The sequence below is a fragment of the Garra rufa genome, chromosome 14 (assembly GCF_049309525.1).
Source record: "Garra rufa chromosome 14, GarRuf1.0, whole genome shotgun sequence".
In the NCBI taxonomy this organism is placed as follows: domain Eukaryota; kingdom Metazoa; phylum Chordata; class Actinopteri; order Cypriniformes; family Cyprinidae; genus Garra; species Garra rufa.
In genome coordinates this window covers 3575521-3594382 of record NC_133374.1, presented here as the reverse complement: position 1 = coordinate 3594382, position 18862 = coordinate 3575521, and the positions used below count along the sequence as shown (strand labels likewise).

Here is an 18862-nt window from a genome sequence, read left to right as displayed (position 1 = left end):
TAAAATTGAATCCAGAAAAGTTGAAATACAAAATGTGATTAAAATGATTAAATAATAATAATAATAATAATTAATGTGATTAAAAATATATTAATGCAATTAAAGCAGAATTTTGGAAATGAAAAACAAAAATTGCTAAGGAAAAAAAAAAAACTTATGTCAAAGGGCCATAAATATGGCATAATATGAAAGACAATGGAGTTTCAGACACAGTTTCTTTGCTTATACTGCCTTCTGGTGGTGGATTTTTTTGTGCATGCCTGAAAGTAAGCTCTGTGTTTATTTATATATATTTTTAGCATTAACATTTATGCATTTACCAATTATTTTCATCCAAAGCAATTTTGCATTTATCGTTTGCTTTTTCTCAGTTCATGCATTCCCTGGAAATCAAACTCATCTTTATCCAAGCTCTACTGTTTGAGTAACAGGTTTAAGTCAGGAAGAGCATTGACGTGTGTGTTTGTGTGTTCGCTTGGCAGTGCCAGCTTGGCGTACTTCCTCTGGGAACAGGAAATGACCTGGCGAGAGTTTTGGGGTGGGGCTCGGCGTGTGACGACGACACGCAGTTACCGCAGATACTGGAGAAACTAGAGAGAGCCAGTACTAAGATGCTGGACAGGTCAGTGTGTGTTTGAAGTGACTGTCGCAGTCTGTTTCTGTCCTTCACAAACATTTAAACACCTTGATTTCTTCTAGATGGAGTATTATGGTATACGAGACCAAGTTACCACGGCAACACTCCAGCTCCACGGTAACAGAGGACTGTAGTGAGGACTCAGAGGTAACGGTGATCATGTTTAATGCTACTGTGTGTATAAATAGACATTTTCTTAATTATATATAATAGAAAAAAGCTTATAAACATGTCACAAGCACAATGCAAAAATACTGAATTCAAAATATAATGTTAATATAACAATAAAAGTTTAATTAAAAGTTATGTTAAATTCTATAATAGTATAAATAGTTTAAATATATACTGTATACTTTAAAGTATGGTTGCATTATTAATCAGAATAAAACTGAATGTGCAGTTATTATTTATTCAATAATTATAACTAATCTCAAGGGATTAGTTGCGATTTAATTAAATAAATATATGCACTAAAATAAATTAACAAATAATTTAAAATATTTTAATTAAATATTTTAAGTTCACAGTTGTACTTTAAAATGAATGTATTATTATCATTTTAGTTTTACAGTGAAATATTACAATAGTAATATTTTTATTTAGTCACAATAATGAAGATTTATTAAATGAAATATATTTAATATATATTAAATATTTAATATATATATTAAATAATGTATATTTTATAACTTATATGCATTAAAATAAATTAATAAATAATATTTTAATTAAATATTTTAAGTTCACAGTTGTACTTTAAAATGAATGTATTATTATCATTTTAGTTTTACAGTGAAATATTACAATAGTAATATTTTTATTTAGTAACAATAATGAAGATTTATTAAATAAAATAAAAGTATTATTAATTGTTCTCATAGTTATATTAATATATAATCACAAAACTAAAAACACTAAAACAAGCACAGCAAATCTAAATCTATTTTATAGATATTTTATTTTATTGCTGCCATTTTTGGCAATAAATTTGTATTATTAAATAATAAATTCAGAAGAATAAAAACTGTATTATTATTAATAAAATAAATGATTATTATTATTATTATTATTATTAAAAATATATTAATGTAGTTAAAACAGAATTTTGAGAAAAAGAAAAAAAAAATTTTTATAGGGCCCTAAATGTGCGGAAATTGATTATTAAATTGTTGCACATGCATTTTGTTTTTTTAAACTTTAATTAGACTATTAACTATGATAATTTCACAGTTGTAATAGAAAACAACTGCATTAACATTTACAATAGAAATGTTTTATTTAATTTTATATTTAATGTATTACTAATAATAATTACGTAATAAAAACATTAATATTTACTGCTAGTTATATTAATATATAATCACAAAATGCTGGAGCAATTTGTTGCCCTAAAAACAAGCACAGCAAATCCAAAGCTATTTTATTTTATCTGATCTTATTTTAGTTTATTTTCACAGTTGTATAAAATTAATACAAATAAAATAAAATCTTTATTATATTTTTGATTTTACATCGAAATTGTACAGCGGAAATGTTCTATTTAGTTAGATATTTTATTTAATAATAATAATCATATTAATATTAGGAATAATAATAACTATAATAAAAATAATATCTACTTAATAGTCATATTAATATGTAATCACATTTTTTTTTCAATTATAATGTTAGTCATGGTTTCTTACACCATAAACAGTTGTAGTTTAGTTTTTGATAACCTTTTTCCACTATTTATTTATTTACAATTAAATAATCAGTACATCATGTAGCACTTTCTGTTTCCTCTGTTTTGATTGGCTGTTCCACATTTCCTCTGTTCTGATTGGATGTTCTTTTTTTTTCCTCTCTTCTGATTGGCTGTTTTGTTTAAGGTGCAGCACATTCTGACCTATGAGGACTCAGTTGCTGCTCATCTCTCTAAAATCCTGACATCTGACCAGCACTCTGTGGTTATTTCCTCTGCCAAGTATGTACTGTATATGTGAGCATTTCTGTTCATGCGTATTCTTGCTGGTGGTTTATCTAAAATCGTGTTTTTCAGAGTCCTGTGTGAGACAGTAAAAGACTTTGTTGCAAAAGTTGGACGTGCTTACGAGAAAAACACCGAAAACTTAGAAGAATCAGAGGCCATGGCTAAAAAGGTCAGCTGTGATTGGCTGTTGGATGACTTGCTGTTTTATGATTGGCTGTTGGGAGTGTCCTGTGATTGGCTGAGTGACTCAGGATGTTTTTGTGTGCAGTGTTGTGTGCTTAAAGAGAAGTTGGACTCCTTACTGAAAACGCTTAATGATGAAGCTCAGGCCAGCAGTGTGATGTCTGCTCCGCCGCCCACCATCGCTGAGGAACAGGTGGATGGGGAGGGTGTGGTTCTGGCTCCGCCCACTGCCCCGCCCACAGTCACTGCTCCTTGTTCGCCTCGACCACCTGCCGCCATCTTCAAACCCAGAGAGCAGCTGATGCTTCGTGCCAACAGTCTGAAGAAAGCCATCAGACAAATCATTGAACACACCGAGAAAGGTAGCGGTACTTTTGGAGGAAATGACATTAAATTAAATTTAATTGAATTGTTACATTTGTATGAATTCAATCATTTAGACATGCAGAAAAATGGAAATACAAAATAAATGTAATTTAATTCAAATTACTAAATAATAATCATTATTATTATTATACATTACAGTATTATAATAATAATAAAAAAATTATATTTACTGTAGTCATATTAATATATAATCACGAAATTCTGAAGCAAATAAATAAATAAATAAAAACATACACAGCAAATCCAAAGCTTTTTTAATTTTATTTATTTTATTTTACTTATTTTATTTTATTAACATATAGTCATGGAATTCCGGAGCAATTTGCTGCCATAAAAACATACACAGCAAATCCAAAGCTATTTTATTTTATTTTATTTTATTTTATTTTATTTTATTTTGTTTTGTTTTGTTTTTTGTTTTGTTTTGTTTTGTTTTGTTTTTTATTTTATTTTATTTTATTTTATTTTGTTTTTTGTTTTGTTTTGTTTTGTTTTATTTTTTATTTTATTTTATTTTTTATTTTTTTTAAATCATGAAATTCCGGAGCAACTTGTTTTTATAAAACAAACAGCAAATCCAAAGCTATTTTATTTTTTAATTTTGTTTTGTTTTGTTTTGTTTTGTTTTGTTTTATTTTTTATTTTATTTTATTTTATTTTTTATTTTTTTTTAAATCATGAAATTCCAGAGCAACTTGTTTCTATAAAACAAACTATTTTATTTTATTTTTTAATTTTAATTTTTTAATTATTTTTTTTTTTTATTAACATATAATCACAAAATTCTGGAGCAATTTGCTGCTATAAAAACAAAGACCGCAAATCCAAAGCTATTTTATTTTATTTATTTATGTTTTATTAATTTTTTTTATTAACAAATAATCACGAAATTCTGGTGCAATTTGCTGCTATAAAAACAAAGACAGCAAATCCAAAGCTATTTAAATTTATTTTATTTTATTTTTCTAATTTTATTTTATTAAAATATAATCACGAAATTCTGGAGCAATTTGCTGGCATAAAAACAAACACAGCAAATCCAAAACTATTTTATTTGATCTTATTTTATTACCATATAATCACAAAATTCTGGAGCAATTTGCTGCTTATTTTATTTTATTTTATTTTATTTTATAATTTCACGGTTGTATAAAAGTAATACAAATAAAATTAAGTCATTGTATTTTTTAATTTTAAATGGTTTAATATTAAAATTTACAGTTCTAGTCATATTAACATATAATCACAAAATTCTAGAGCAATTTGCTGCCATAAAAACAAACACAGCAAATCCATAGCTATTTTTATTTATTTATTTATTTATTTATTTATTTATTTATTTATTTTTAAACATATAATCACAACATTCTGGAGCAATTTGCTGCCATAAAAACATACACAGCAAATCCAAAGCTATTTAATTTAATTTTATTTAATTTTATTTAATTTAATTTAATTTAATTTAATTTATTTTATTTTTTATTTTTTTTAAATCATGAAATTCCGGAGCAATTTGCTTCCATAAAACAAACAGCAAATCCAAAGCTATTTTATTTTATTTTTTAATTTTTAATTTTTAATTTTTTTTAATTAACATATAATCACAAAATTCTGGAGCAATTTGCTGCTATAAAAACAAAGACAGCAAATCCAAAGCTATTTTATTTTATTTATTTATGTTTTATTAATTTTTTTTTTTTTATTAACAAATAATCACGAAATTCTGGTGCAATTTGCTGCTATAAAAACAAACACATCAAATTTTATTTATTTTTCAAATTTTATTTTATTTTATTTTATTTTTCTAATTTTATTTTATTTTCTAATTTCACAGTTGTGTAAAATGAATACAAATTAAATTATTATTATATTTTTTTATTTTACATTGAAGTTTTAATTTTAAATGGTTTAATATTAACTTTTACTGTTCTAGTCAAATTAATACATAATCACAAAATTCTAGAGCAATTTGCTGCCATAAAAACAAACCAAAGCTAATAAAGCAAATCCAAAGCTATTTTATTTTACATTTTACATATTAAATTTTTTACATTAAGAATTATATTGATATGTAAAGATGTAAATATTATGCAATAATTATATATTAATTAACTTTTGAATTATATATATATATTTTATATTTTTACGTTTGTATAAAATTAATTATAGTTCAAAACTAAAGATTTCACATGTATGTGATCTCGTCTTTCAGCGGTGGATGAACAGAACGCTCAAACAGAGGTGGGTTTGCCTACACTCCCGGCGGAGGAAGAAGAAGAGGACGATGGTTCAGAAACATTATCCCTACAGTCTTCATACAGTAACAGAGCGAGAGCCAGCAGACGAGGTGAGACGCTTCAAACGCATACAGACACGTTAGCAAAACACATCTACACACGTTTACTTATTTTCTTTGTCTACCTCAGCGTCTAAGACTCCATGCGAGAAGCTCATCAGTAAAGGAAGCCTGTCCATTGGCAGCTCTGCCTCACTTCCTGCTCAGACGGGAAGTAGAGAGAACATGCCCATGCTGAACTCTAAAATCCTCTACCCAAGTAAGAGCAGCAGTCTTTATAGAAGGGAATGGCAGAGGTTTTGCTGTTGTTCAGAGGCTCATGTTGTGTGTTTGTGTCTGCAGGTCTCAGAGCAGGTGTTTCAGGCTCTTTCAGTGGTTCGGTGATCACCAGGCTGTTGGTCAGCGCTGATCCTTTCAGCTGTGATCCGGAGAACTTGTGAGTTGTTGTTTCTGTTTGTTTGACTGTCGGCTGATGAATTTTAGGGCAGAAGCTGATGGGAAAGTGCCTCTCTGTGTTTCAGGGATCTGTACACAGAGAAATGTGTGATGAATAATTATTTCGGGATCGGTCTGGATGCCAAAATCTCTCTGGACTTCAACAACAAACGTGACGAGCATCCAGAGAAATGCAGGTACGTGAAAACATCAAATATATCGTCACAAACACTTTTGAAAGTGTCTTTTGCTCACCAAGGTTGCAGTAAAAACATGAAAATTATGAAATATTTTTACAATTTCAAATAACTGTTTTCTATGTGAATATATTGTCAAATGTAATTTATTTCTGTGATCAAAGCTGAATTTTCAGCATCATTGCTGCAGTCTTCAGTGTCACATGATCCTTTAGAAATCATTCTAACATTCTAATAGCTGATTTGCTGCTCATTAAAATTATTATTGTTTTAAAATGAGTAAAATAAAATAAAGATAAAAATGTCTTCTGTCAATAAAATACATATATAGTAATAGTAAAATACAATTTTGATAAACCATTTAATTTTTTTTTTTTTAGAATTTTCAGAATTATTTGTAAACTAAAATAAAGATATAAATGTCTTCTGTCAATAAAATACATATATAGTAATAGTAAAATACAATTTTGATAAACCATTTAATTTTTTTTTTTTTAGAATTTTCAGAATTATTTGTAAAATAAAATAAAGATATAAATGTCTTCTGTCAATAAAATACATATATAGTAATAGTAAAATACAATTTTGATAAACCATTTAATTTTTTTTTTTTTTAGAATTTTCAGAATTATTTGAATAGAAAGTTCAAAAGAACTGCATTTATTTGAAACATAATTTTTTTAACATTCTAAATATCTTTTCTGACTCTTTTGATCTATTTAATGGATGTTTGCTGAATAAAAGTATCATTTCTTCAAAAAATAGCACACATGTGCTGATCCCTAAATTTGTAAATGATAGTGTAAATGTATATACAAAATATAAATTATTATTATTATTTATTTTTTTAATTGCAGTATAAGAAACCGCTAGATTTACAAAGGCAATTGTTGAAGAAATAAATAATACATTGAATGTATTATTGTGTTTCTGTAGTATTATAGTGCATTCTCATAAATCTTTGTTTGAAGCTTATTTAAAAAAAAAAAAAAATGCTTATTAACATAAAACTATAATAACTGCTATAAAAGTGCATATAACTGTATTTATTATGAAAGAATAATGTGTGTTTTAGACTTCTATACTGGTGAGAAATTAAACCATTAACAGTTCATGTTTAAAGCATTTTTGGCCTTTTTTTAAACATGCAGAAATATGAAATATATTTTACAAGAGAAGGTGAAAGTAAATTATGTCTTAATTTCTAATTTACATTTTTGTTTTAACATTTTTATTTTATTTTTGCGTTGAATGTGAGCGAAATAATTTAAAACATTTCAAAAATATTTTACAATTTTGTTTTAATTATTACATTTTTTTTAATCTCTATATTTTAATATATGTTGTATAATATGTTATATAATAGGTATAATGCAACATTTACTTCTGACCCAAAGAAAATTCAATCAAATTAGATTTTTTTTGCCCTCTGTTTAAAAAAGTTTGGGTCTTGATGAAAGGAGACCTTAGAGGTTAGGATGTAAAATGTGACCCTGGACCACAAAACCAGTCATAAGGTTACATTTTACAAAACTGAGATGTTTACATCATATGAAAGCTCAATAAATAAGCTTTCTATTGATGTATGGTTTGTTAGGATAGGACAATATTTGGCCGAGATACATCTATTTGAAAATCTGGAATCTAAGGATGCAAAAAAATCAAAATACTGAGAAAATCACTTTTAAAGTTGTCCAAATTAGGTTCTTAACAATGCATATTACTAATCAAAAATTACTTTTTGATATATTTACAGTAGGAATTTTACAGAAATCTTCATGGAACATGATCTTTACTTAATTTCCTAATGATTTTTGGCATAAAAGAAAAATCAATAATTTTGACCCATACAATGTATTTTGGGCTATTGCTACAAATATACCCCAGCGACTTAAGACTGGTTTTGTGGTCCAGGGTCACAAATATTTGTAACCTGATAGAAAAATATGGAAGTCTACGATGGAATTAAATCATTCATATAAGTCTATGTGTGTGTGTTTAGGAGTCGCACTAAAAACATGATGTGGTATGGGGTCCTGGGAACCAAAGAACTTCTGCACAGAACGTATAAGAACCTGGAACAGAGAGTTCTGCTGGAGGTCAGTCTGTTGTGTGTGTATTTGTACCTATTTAACCATATTTTGGGGACAATTTGTTCCCAAAAGTCAGCAAAACCTGATAAAATCTCCAAAAACCTCCCTTTGGGGATGTCCTCATTTGTAAAAATGGTATAAAAATAAAGTAAACAAAGTTTTATTGAACTTATAAAAATGCAGAAAGTTTTCTGTGAGGGTTAGAGATAGGCTTAGGTTCTAAAATGTGTGGAAGTCTATGTAATATCCCCATTTAGATAAGTGCTAAGTGTGTGTGTGTGTGTGTGTGCGTATGTACATGTTATAAGGTTAATCATATCTGACCTCTGTGTTTATAGTGTGACGGGAGGCCAATTCCTCTTCCCAGTCTCCAGGGAATTGCCGTGTTGAATATTCCCAGTTACGCAGGAGGAACAAACTTCTGGGGCGGAACTAAAGAGGATGATGTATGTTTGTACCACAACGTCCTGTGTGTTTAAGTGTGTGAAATATGGAAATGCTTGTTATGAAATGTGTGTTTGTTTACAGACATTCACGGCGCCGTCGTTTGATGATAAGATCCTGGAGGTGGTGGCTGTGTTCGGCAGCATGCAGATGGCTGTTTCTAGAGTTATCAATCTACAACACCACCGTATCGCACAGGTACAAACATGCTTTGAATTACACACACATTCACCAAGGTTGCATTTATTTGATCGCAAATTGAGTAAAAACACAACTGGAGCAGCACAACTGTTTTCAACATTGATAATAATCAGAAATGTTTCTGATTATTGAACCAAATTTTCTGCTTCTGATTATTTAAGCAAAATAATTTTATTTCAAGCAGACAACTATATTATTGCACTGCAAAAAATGCTTATCTAGCTTAGATTTTTTTGTCTTGTTTCCAGCCAAAATATCTAAAAATTCTTAAATCAAGAAGGGTTTTCTAGATGAGTAAAAATTCCTGTCTTGTTTTCAGAAAAAAAAAGTCAAAATTAAGTGCATTTTTGCTTGAAGCAAGCAAAATTATCTGCCAATGGGGTAAGAAAAATAATCTTGTTTTCTGTTTGAAAAAAGTTTTTTTTTCTTACCCCATTGGCAGATTTTTTGGCTTGTTTTAAGCAAAAACTCACTTAATTTTGAGTTGTTTTTTCTGAAAACAAGACAATCATTTTTACTTGTCTAGAAAATACTTCTTGATTTAAGAATTTTTAGATATTTTGGCTGAAAACAAGACAAAAAAGCTAAGTAAGAAAAGCATTTTTTGCAGTGTGTGCTTACCCATTTGTAGATTATTTAGCATGTTTCAATTAAAAACTCACTTTTAACTAATAATTTTTGCTTTCCTAGAAAATCCTTCTAGATTTAAGACTATTTTGGCTTGAAACAACTACACTGTAAAAAGTTTTCACCAGTTTCAACTTAAAAACTTAAGTTCAGCAGCTGCCTTAAAATTTTAAGTTGAATCAACTTAAAACTACAATTCATTTCAACTCACAACAATAAAATTAGTTAACATGATTTGTACTTTTAAGCTGATTTAATTTACGAGTTGAAATTACTTGTACTTTTAAGTTGATTTAACATAAAATTTTAATGCAGCTGCTGAACTTAAGTTTTTAAGTTGAAACTGGTGAAAACTTTTTACAGTGTAAAAAGCTTCTTACTTTTCCAAGTAAGAAAAGCATTTTTTTTTTCAGTGTAATAGTTTCCAGACAAAATATCTAAAATTTCTTAAATCAGGAAGGATTTTCTAGACAAGTAAAAATTGTCTTGTTTTCAGTAAAAAAAAGTCAAAATTAAGTGATTTTAGAATAGGCTAAGTAATCTACCAGTGAGATAAGTAAAATAATCTTTTGCTTGTTTTAAGCAAAAACTCACTTAATTTTGACTTATTTTTTCTTAAAACAATTTTAGCTTGTCTAGAAAATCATCTTAATTTAAGAGGTTTTAGATTTTTTGGCTGGAAACAAGACAAAAATTCTAAGTAAGAAAAGCATTTTTTTGCAGTGTTGTAGTAACACTTTGCATGTGCGTCACTTTATTTTTGCCATTTTGTTTAATTAGTATATTTTTATTTGTCTATTTATCTTTTTTTTTAGAATTTGAAAGAGAAGATATTGTTTGATAAGTGAGATCAAAAAGTAGTGCTTGAAAAGTAGTTTGAATTAAGTTTTAGAGTATCTGTAGGAACCCTATTTTTTATTTTTTTTATACAAGGACAATGCATATTAACATGACAAGTCAAAATATGCTAATTTTCATCTGCAGTCCTAGGCCAGATGTACAACAGGCAACCTAAAAATACAATGCAAATACAACAATTTAATCAAAATATAACATAATTTAACAAACCCTACAATTTCCAAAAGCACCACAAAAGAGAGGGAAAAAAAAATTAATGTTGACATATTTGCATGCTAAAAAGCCAAGTTTTACAAAAAAGAACGAAATTCATTATAACTATTAATTCTCTAACTGACGTTGGGATGTCATTCCATTCTTTCGAGGCTTTAATCGAGAAGGCAGACTGACTAAAAGCAGTTTTCCTGAAATTAATAACACAGTCCCTTTTAAATGTTCCTCTAGTGAGACGACTGTTTTCTGATCTTAAACTCAGAAACTCACTAAGAGGTGGTGGGCCCAGACCATTAAGAATTTTATAAGCTAAACAGCCGTTTGAAAACTTAACCAAGTGTTCCCAACTCAACAGATTATATTTTGATAAAATCTTACAATTAAGTCTGGAGTAATAATGCTGAAAATTCAGCTTTGATCACAGAAATAAATTACATTTTAACAGATATTCACATGGAAAACAGTTATTTGTAATTGTAAAAATATTTCATAATTTTTACCATGTTTGTAATCAATTAAATGCGGCCTTGGAGAGCAGAAAATACTTTTTTCAAAAACATAAAAAAATCGTAATTATTCTAAATTAGAACTTTCCATAGACTTATTGTTAGAACTGTGTAACCATATGTGTGTGTGTCTCATCAGTGTCGAACAGTGAAGATCACCATTCTGGGAGATGAAGGTGTACCTGTGCAGGTGGATGGAGAGGCCTGGATCCAACCACCTGGATACATCCGGATCCTCCACAAGAACCGCACACAAACCCTCACTAGAGACCGGGTCAGTGCCACACAAACAGCATTATGAGAACTGGAGGTGCAGTTCTGGGATAAGTCAAACACAACTCACATTTGGCTGTTTTGCAGGCGTTTGAGAACACTTTAAAGTCGTGGGAGGATAAACAGAGAGGAGAGATTCCACGGCTGGTTTCCCAGCATGCATCACAGCCAGAGATCGTTTCTGAAGAGGAGACCTCTCAGATCAGCCTGTTCGGACAGGCGGCCGGTGCACTTATACACAGGTACGTGGATTTTAACTTCTGTGAGGTACAAAATGTTTGGGCTCTGTATGATTTTTAGTATTTTTTAGTGCAAGGATGCATTCAGTTGTTCAAAAGTGACAGTGAAGTTCTTTTGTATGAAAGCCTGTTTCCACCACTGAATAAAGAGTGAAAAATCTCACAAATCTGACTTTTTTTTTCTTGGACTTTCGAGTTTACATCTTACAGTTCTGATTTTTTTTCTCAGAACTCTGAGATATAAATGCACCATTGTGAGAAATAAAGTCAGAATTGCAAGATATAAACTGTGAACAAACATGTCAGTATTTTTTCAGAACTGAACTTTATAACTCATAATTGCGAGAAAAAAGTCAGAATTGCAAGTTTATATCATGCAAATGCAACTTTATTTCTCAGAATTGTGAGTTTATTTCACGCAAATGCAACTTTATGACTCAGAATATCACAATTCTGTCTTCATTTCTCAGAATTACAAGTTTATATCTCGGAATTCTGAATTTATAACTCACAATTGTGACTTTATATCATGCAATTGCAACTATTTCTCAGAACGGTGAGTTTATATCATGCAATTTTGACTTTATAACTTGCAATTATGAGTTTATATCACGCAATTGCAACTATTTCTCAGAATTGTGAGTTTATATCATGCAAATGCAACTTAATTTCTCAGAATTGTGAGTTTATTTCACGCAAATGCAACTTTATAACTCAGAATTGCACATTTATATCACAATTCTGTCTTCATTTCTCAGAATTACAAGTTTATATCTCGGAATTCTGAATTTACAACTCGCAATTGTTACTTTATATCATGCAATTGCAACTATTTCTCAGAACGGTGAGTTTATATCATGCAATTTTGACTTTATAACTTGAAATTATGAGTTTATATGACGTAATTGCAACTATTTCTCAGAATTGTGAGTTTATATCACACAATTCTGACTTTATAACTCGCAATTGTGAGTTTATATCATCCAATTCTCTCTTTATATCATGCAATTGCAACTATTTCCCAGAATTGTGAGTTTATTTCATGCAAATGCAACTTTATAACTCAGAATTGCACATTTATATCACAATTCTGTCTTCATTTCTCAGAATTACAAGTTTATATCTCGGAATTCTGAATTTATAACTCACAATTGTGACTATATCATGCAATGGCAACTATTTCTCAGAACGGTGAGTTTATATCATGCAATTCTGACTTTATAACTCGCAATTGTGAGTTTATATCACGCAATTGCAACTATTTCTCAGAATTGTGAGTTTATATCACGCAATTCTGACTTTATAACTCGCAATTGTGAGTTTATATCATCCAATTCTCTCTTTATATCATGCAATTGCAACTATTTCTCAGAATTGTGAGTTTATTTTATGCAAATGCAACTTTATAACTCAGAATTGCACATTTATATCACAATTCTGTCTTCATTTCTCAGAATTACAAGTTTATATCTCGGAAATTCTGAATTTATAACTCACAATTGTGACTTTATATCATGCAATTGCAACTATTTCTCAGAACGGTGAGTTTATATCATGCAATTCTGACTTTATAACTTGCAATTATGAGTTTATATCACGCAATTGCAACTATTTCTCAGAATTGTGAGTTTATATCATGCAATTCTGACTTTATAACTCGCAATTGTGAGTTTATATCATCCAATTCTCACTTTATAACATGCAGTTGCAAGTTTATATCACGCAATTGCAACTATTTCTCAGAACGGTGAGTTTATATCATGCAATTTTGACTTTATAACTCGCAATTGTGAGTTTATATCATCCAATTCTCACTTTATAACATGCAGTTGCAAGTTTATATCACGCAATTGCAACTATTTCTCAGAACGGTGAGTTTATATCATGCAATTCTGACTTTATAACTCGCAATTGTGAGTTTATATCACACAATTCTTACTTTATGTCATGCAATTCTAACTTTGTATCATGCAATTGTGAGTTAATATCACGCAATTGCAACTATATTTCTCAGAATTGCGATTTACTCGACTTTTGAGCTTACGTCAAAGCAATATTTTACTTTTGAATTTTCTATTCATCAAAGAATCCTGAAAAATAAATTGTATCACAGTTTCCACTAAAATATTAGCAATTTTTAGCAAATCAGAATATAATGTGACACTGAAGACTGCAGTAATGATGCTAAAAATTCTGATTTGCTTCATAGAAATAAATTACATTTTAACATATATTCAAATAGTGAACGGTTATTTTAAGTTGCAATAATATTTAAATATTTTTGTGTTTAGTATCAGGGAAGTGGCGCAGTCTCATCACACTATCGAGCAGGAATTGGCTCACGCGGTCAATGCCAGCTCGAAAGCCATGGATCTGGTGTACGCCAACTCCAAAAGCAGCGGGGTGAGTTAGTGTATGAATAACTGGTGCTGAATTGCTCTAGTTTGGTTCATAAAGGTATCTTCATAACATCCTTGACATGTGGTGTGTGTTTGTAGGGTTTGACCTGTAATGTGGTGATGGAGATGGTCAGTAATGTCAAAGCTCTGCACAGTGAGACTGAACTGCTGCTCGCGGGAAAGATGTGCCTGGTGAGTAAATCATACAGAGAAATGAGCCTGTTTACTGTATCAGAAATAATATTTGCAAGAAAAAATGTATGTGAGAAATCACTCAACATGATAGCTGATGGAATGAAACCTTTCCATCATCTTTCAAAGCCAATTGCCTTTTTGATAAATTAATGTTTATGGGGAACTTGCATGCTTTTGACTAGAAAGTAGCAAAAACTTTTAAAAAGCATTGTTGTTATTTGAAATAAAGCTGAAATAAAATTTTAATATTAGAGAAAAAACTAATATATAAAAAACACACAAAGATGAGTAAAAATATGTTTAAGGTGATCTACTAAAATGAATATATAAAAAAAAGTGTGTACTGTACACTACATGTTTTATGTTTGGTATTCACTTATCTTCCAGTTATTAAAAAATGTGAAGAAAAAAAATTTAAAATTTGATTTAAATAAATAAAAGTAATTTTAAATAAATAAATACATACATACATACCCAACTAACCAGGGTTAAACCAATTTAAAACAATTATAACTTGAAATAAAATAAACGTTAACTGACATAATTTACTTATAAAACGTTACTATATGAAATATTAAAATTTTACATATATATATATATATCATGCTTAATTTTATTTCATCTAAATGCCACGGCATTCTTGTTTAGTTTGAGTTTTAATGTATAAAACTAAAATTACAGTAAAAGTACATTTTAAAAACTCTAATTCAAATTATTAAGGAAAACAACAATAGTATATCAATATATAAATAACAGTTTATCTAACAGTATAGTATTATAGTTTACTGTACTTTTAATTTAGCAAGTGACATCTTGAAAAATAAAAAAGTGAAAAAGTGAAAAATAAAAAAGTCACGTCAAATATTAATTATTTAAAAAAAAAAATACAATATATTTTTTATTTGATTTGTTTCGTTTTTCAAGTACTAATTGTGCATAGGAATGATTCCCAGTTTGTTTGTTTTTAAGAAAAACTGAAGTTAAGAGCATGGACAAAATCAAATGTTTTTTCTTAAAAAACAAACTGAGAATCATTCCTTGGCACAAAAAAAAAAAAAAAAAAAAAAAAAAAAAATATATATATATATATATATATATTTGGGGTATTTTTGTAGCAATAGCCAAAAGTACATTGTATGGGTCAAAATTATTGATTTTTCTTTTATGCCAAAAATCATTAAGAAATTAAGTAAAGATCATGTTCCATGAAGATTTTTTGTAAAATTCCTACTATAAATATATCAAAATGTAATTTTTGATTAGTAATATGCATTGTTAAGAACTTAATTTGGACAACTTTAAAGGTGATTTTCTCAGTATTTAGATTTTTTTGCACCCTCAGATTCCAGATTTTCAAATAGTTGTATCTCGGACAAATATTGTCCTATCCTAACAAACCATATATCAGTAGAAAGCTTATTTACTGAGCTTTCATATTATGTTTACATCTCAGTTTTGTAAAATTTAACCTTATGACTGGTTTTGTGGTCCAGGGTCACATATATGTATATATTGTATTGATTTTTAAAATAATTAATATTTGACTTAAAATTGAAAAAAGTGTGCCCAAACTTTTGACTGGTAGTGTATTTACGGTAGGAAATGGAACATTATGTTTACTTAATATTCAAATGATTTTCACAAGAAAAATCGATCATTTTGACCCATACAATGTATTTTTGCCTATTTCTACAAATATAAACTACTTAAGACTGGTTTTGTGGTCCAGGGCCACAAATGTGATTGGTCTCCTCCTGACCATCGCTAAGAAAAGTAACAGAGGGTCAATTATATCTGTGCTTTAGCAGCGACCTGGTTTATACTCTTAGGCCCGGTTTCACATACAAGGCTTAAGCCTAGTCCTAGACTAAAATGTAAGTCTGAGCTGTTTCAACTAAAACAAAATTGCATTGATTGATCTTAAAATATATCCGTGCCTTTGTTTTGTCTCAAGATGCACACCAGTAATGTTTTTTTCTAATCATGTTTATAAAAATGACTTAAATGTCCTAATTGAATTATGGCCTAATCCTGGCTTAGTCTAAGCGCTGTCTGTGAAACTGGGCCTTAATGTTCAAGAGACATTAATAGGCACTGAATTGATTCAGTTCAATGTTTGAAGTCTATCATGCTCTGATTGTAGCTCTGTCTCTGTGTTTCTGTAGCAGTTGGATCCTCCTCAGAAAGATCAGCTGATGGGTGCATTGGCTTCAGTCACTCAGCAGTTGCGCAGACTGACAGACATCAGCTGGCTCAGTCAGCTCATCGACCCGGCCGACGACGAGGTGCGTCAGATCCAGCTGTTTCTGCTGTGCTCTACAGTGCGACCATTTCACTCACATTTGCAAATGAAATGTACTGCGTGCAGCTGAAAAAATATTTAGGAGCAACTGACTCCTTCAGAGTATTCAATTTCCTGTTTATAAAGACAGCCACTTGCTTTATTCCTGAATGAATCAGCCGTTCGAACGAATCAAATGAATGAATGATTCAGTAATTAAATCCGTGACTTGCCGCCACCTACTGGCAGATTTATTTATTTATTTTTTTTTATTTTTTTAAGTATCTTTTCCGTTATTTAAATCATTTGTTATTTCTGTATTCAAAATGTTATATTTAACATGAATTTATGAATCTGTTTGCTCTCAATCAGTTCATGTTTATTTTATTTACATTTTTTTTTTCAGTTTTAATCACATATAATAATCTTGTTTAGATGTTAAGTCAAATTTTATTTATTTGTTTGTAAGTCTTTAAGTCAAAGTATTATTTAAAATATATCTATTTTTAATTATTTAAAATTATTTAAGCTTTTTTATTTTACTTAAATGTGTTGATTTATTAGCAGTTTAGATAAAATTGCATTTGTTTGCTTTAATCAATTTAGTTTTTTTTCAATTTAAATTAATACTTTTTATTTACAAATGTAATTCTTGTGTAATTAATTGAATTATTATTTACTTTAATTATAATCCATTATTAAAAAAACTAACAAATGTAACAAATGTATTTTATTATGTATTTACTTTAATCAATTTCATTATTTAAATCAAATAATACTCTTTAATTCAAATACCATTCTTGTCTGTTTAAAACAAATGTATTTACGTCAATCGCTTATTTATTTATTGTAAACCAAATAGATTTATTATTGTATTCATTTTTATTTTAAATCACATGTATTTATGTATATAACCTTTTATTATTCAAATGTAACAAAAAAATAATTTATATCAGTTTTTTTTAAACCGAATTAATATTTACTTTAATAAAAATTAATTATTTTAAAAAAAATTCTTTGCTCAAATGTATTTACTTTTTAGTTTTTCAAATAAAATGTTATTTTTGTTTGCTTTAATCAAGTACATTATTTAAATTAAACTAAATTAAATTAAATTAATACTAATGTTTAATCATGAATTTGATTGCACAAGTGCTCCTAAAAAGTAAAGTAAGCGTAGAGCCCTGTTCTGGGATATTTGGGTGTATGTGTTCTCCAGTCTAATGTGTGTTTGTTTGCAGGGTCAGCTGTCTGATTTCTCCAAGCGCAGTCGAAGTGCTAAATTCCGTCTAGTGCCCAAATTCAAGAAGGACAAAAACAACAAAAACAAGGAGACGTGCGCCGCCCTCAACATGCCAGGTATGACTTTGACCTTTGACCTCTGACCTTGTCCAGTGACAGTGCATGAGTGTAACACACGTGTGTTGTTTTGTGAGCAGTGAACACGTGGGGAGTGGATGAAGTGGCCGTCTGGTTGGAGATGCTCTGTCTGTCCGAGTATAAGGAGATCTTCATCAGACACGATATCAGAGGACCAGAGCTGCTTCAGCTGGAGAGGAGAGACCTGAAGGTATTACCGCTCAACCTGATAAAAGATGCACACATTTGATGCATTACTTATGTTTTAATCCAGGAGTTTTCCAAGAGGGATGCAAGAAAAAAAGTGTAAAGAACAATAGTACAAAAAAAGGCAAATAATAAAGACAAGACTAATCTTTTTAAAATTGATATTAAAAAATTGATATCAATAAGTTTGATTTAAAATGAAATTTAATAATTGATTGAATAAATAAATTTGGTTTAAAATAAATAAATAATTAATGTAATTTAAAAAATGGTTTAAAATAGAATGAAAAAGTATTAATTTAATTTGAATAATGTACTTGATTAAAGAAAACAATTTTTTTATTTAAACAACAAAAAAATAAATACATTTGAGAAAAATAAATAAATAAAGAAAGAAAATTGTGAAATTGATGAATACAAAAAATACAAACAATTTGAATTAAATAAAATCTAAACAGGATGTGAATGTATTGCATATGTAATGTGTATTGTTGTGAATTAATGTTAGACAGTAAACGCAAATAGGATGCAAGACAATTTTTGGAAGAAATTCCAACAATAAAGTGAAATTGAATTGAATTATTAAGTTTAACTAAAACTGAAAAGAATTACATGTGAAATAAAGTTTTAATTGAAATAGCAAAATTGATAAAAACAAATAAAATTGTATTTAAGCTGCTAATAAATACATTTCAGTAAAATAAAACCGCTTAAAAATTGTCAATAAAAATAAAAAATAAAATAAAAATTTAAATCAAAGTAAATATTAATTTGACTTAAAGAAATTGATTAATACAAACAAATAAATAAAATTTGATTTAAATAAATAACATCTAAAACGAGATTATTATATTTAACTA

At 28.7% G+C, this 18862-nt stretch overlaps 1 protein-coding gene across 1 annotated transcript in view; it reads left to right on the top strand.

Annotated features, from left to right (window-relative positions):
- The window catches only part of LOC141284585 (diacylglycerol kinase delta-like), a 46067-nt gene that overhangs the window by 25979 nt on the left and 1226 nt on the right, over nucleotides 1-18862 (top strand). The window contains exons 10-28 of the mRNA XM_073817573.1: nucleotides 483-622; nucleotides 700-784; nucleotides 2509-2603; nucleotides 2679-2778; nucleotides 2878-3154; nucleotides 5392-5526; nucleotides 5606-5734; nucleotides 5818-5911; nucleotides 5997-6107; nucleotides 8110-8206; nucleotides 8539-8646; nucleotides 8729-8842; nucleotides 11189-11323; nucleotides 11410-11564; nucleotides 13853-13964; nucleotides 14060-14152; nucleotides 16321-16440; nucleotides 17678-17795; nucleotides 17876-18006. Coding sequence (XP_073673674.1) covers nucleotides 483-622; nucleotides 700-784; nucleotides 2509-2603; nucleotides 2679-2778; nucleotides 2878-3154; nucleotides 5392-5526; nucleotides 5606-5734; nucleotides 5818-5911; nucleotides 5997-6107; nucleotides 8110-8206; nucleotides 8539-8646; nucleotides 8729-8842; nucleotides 11189-11323; nucleotides 11410-11564; nucleotides 13853-13964; nucleotides 14060-14152; nucleotides 16321-16440; nucleotides 17678-17795; nucleotides 17876-18006 — 2349 coding nt within the window. The remainder of the gene's footprint in view (nucleotides 1-482; nucleotides 623-699; nucleotides 785-2508; nucleotides 2604-2678; nucleotides 2779-2877; nucleotides 3155-5391; nucleotides 5527-5605; nucleotides 5735-5817; nucleotides 5912-5996; nucleotides 6108-8109; nucleotides 8207-8538; nucleotides 8647-8728; nucleotides 8843-11188; nucleotides 11324-11409; nucleotides 11565-13852; nucleotides 13965-14059; nucleotides 14153-16320; nucleotides 16441-17677; nucleotides 17796-17875; nucleotides 18007-18862) is intronic.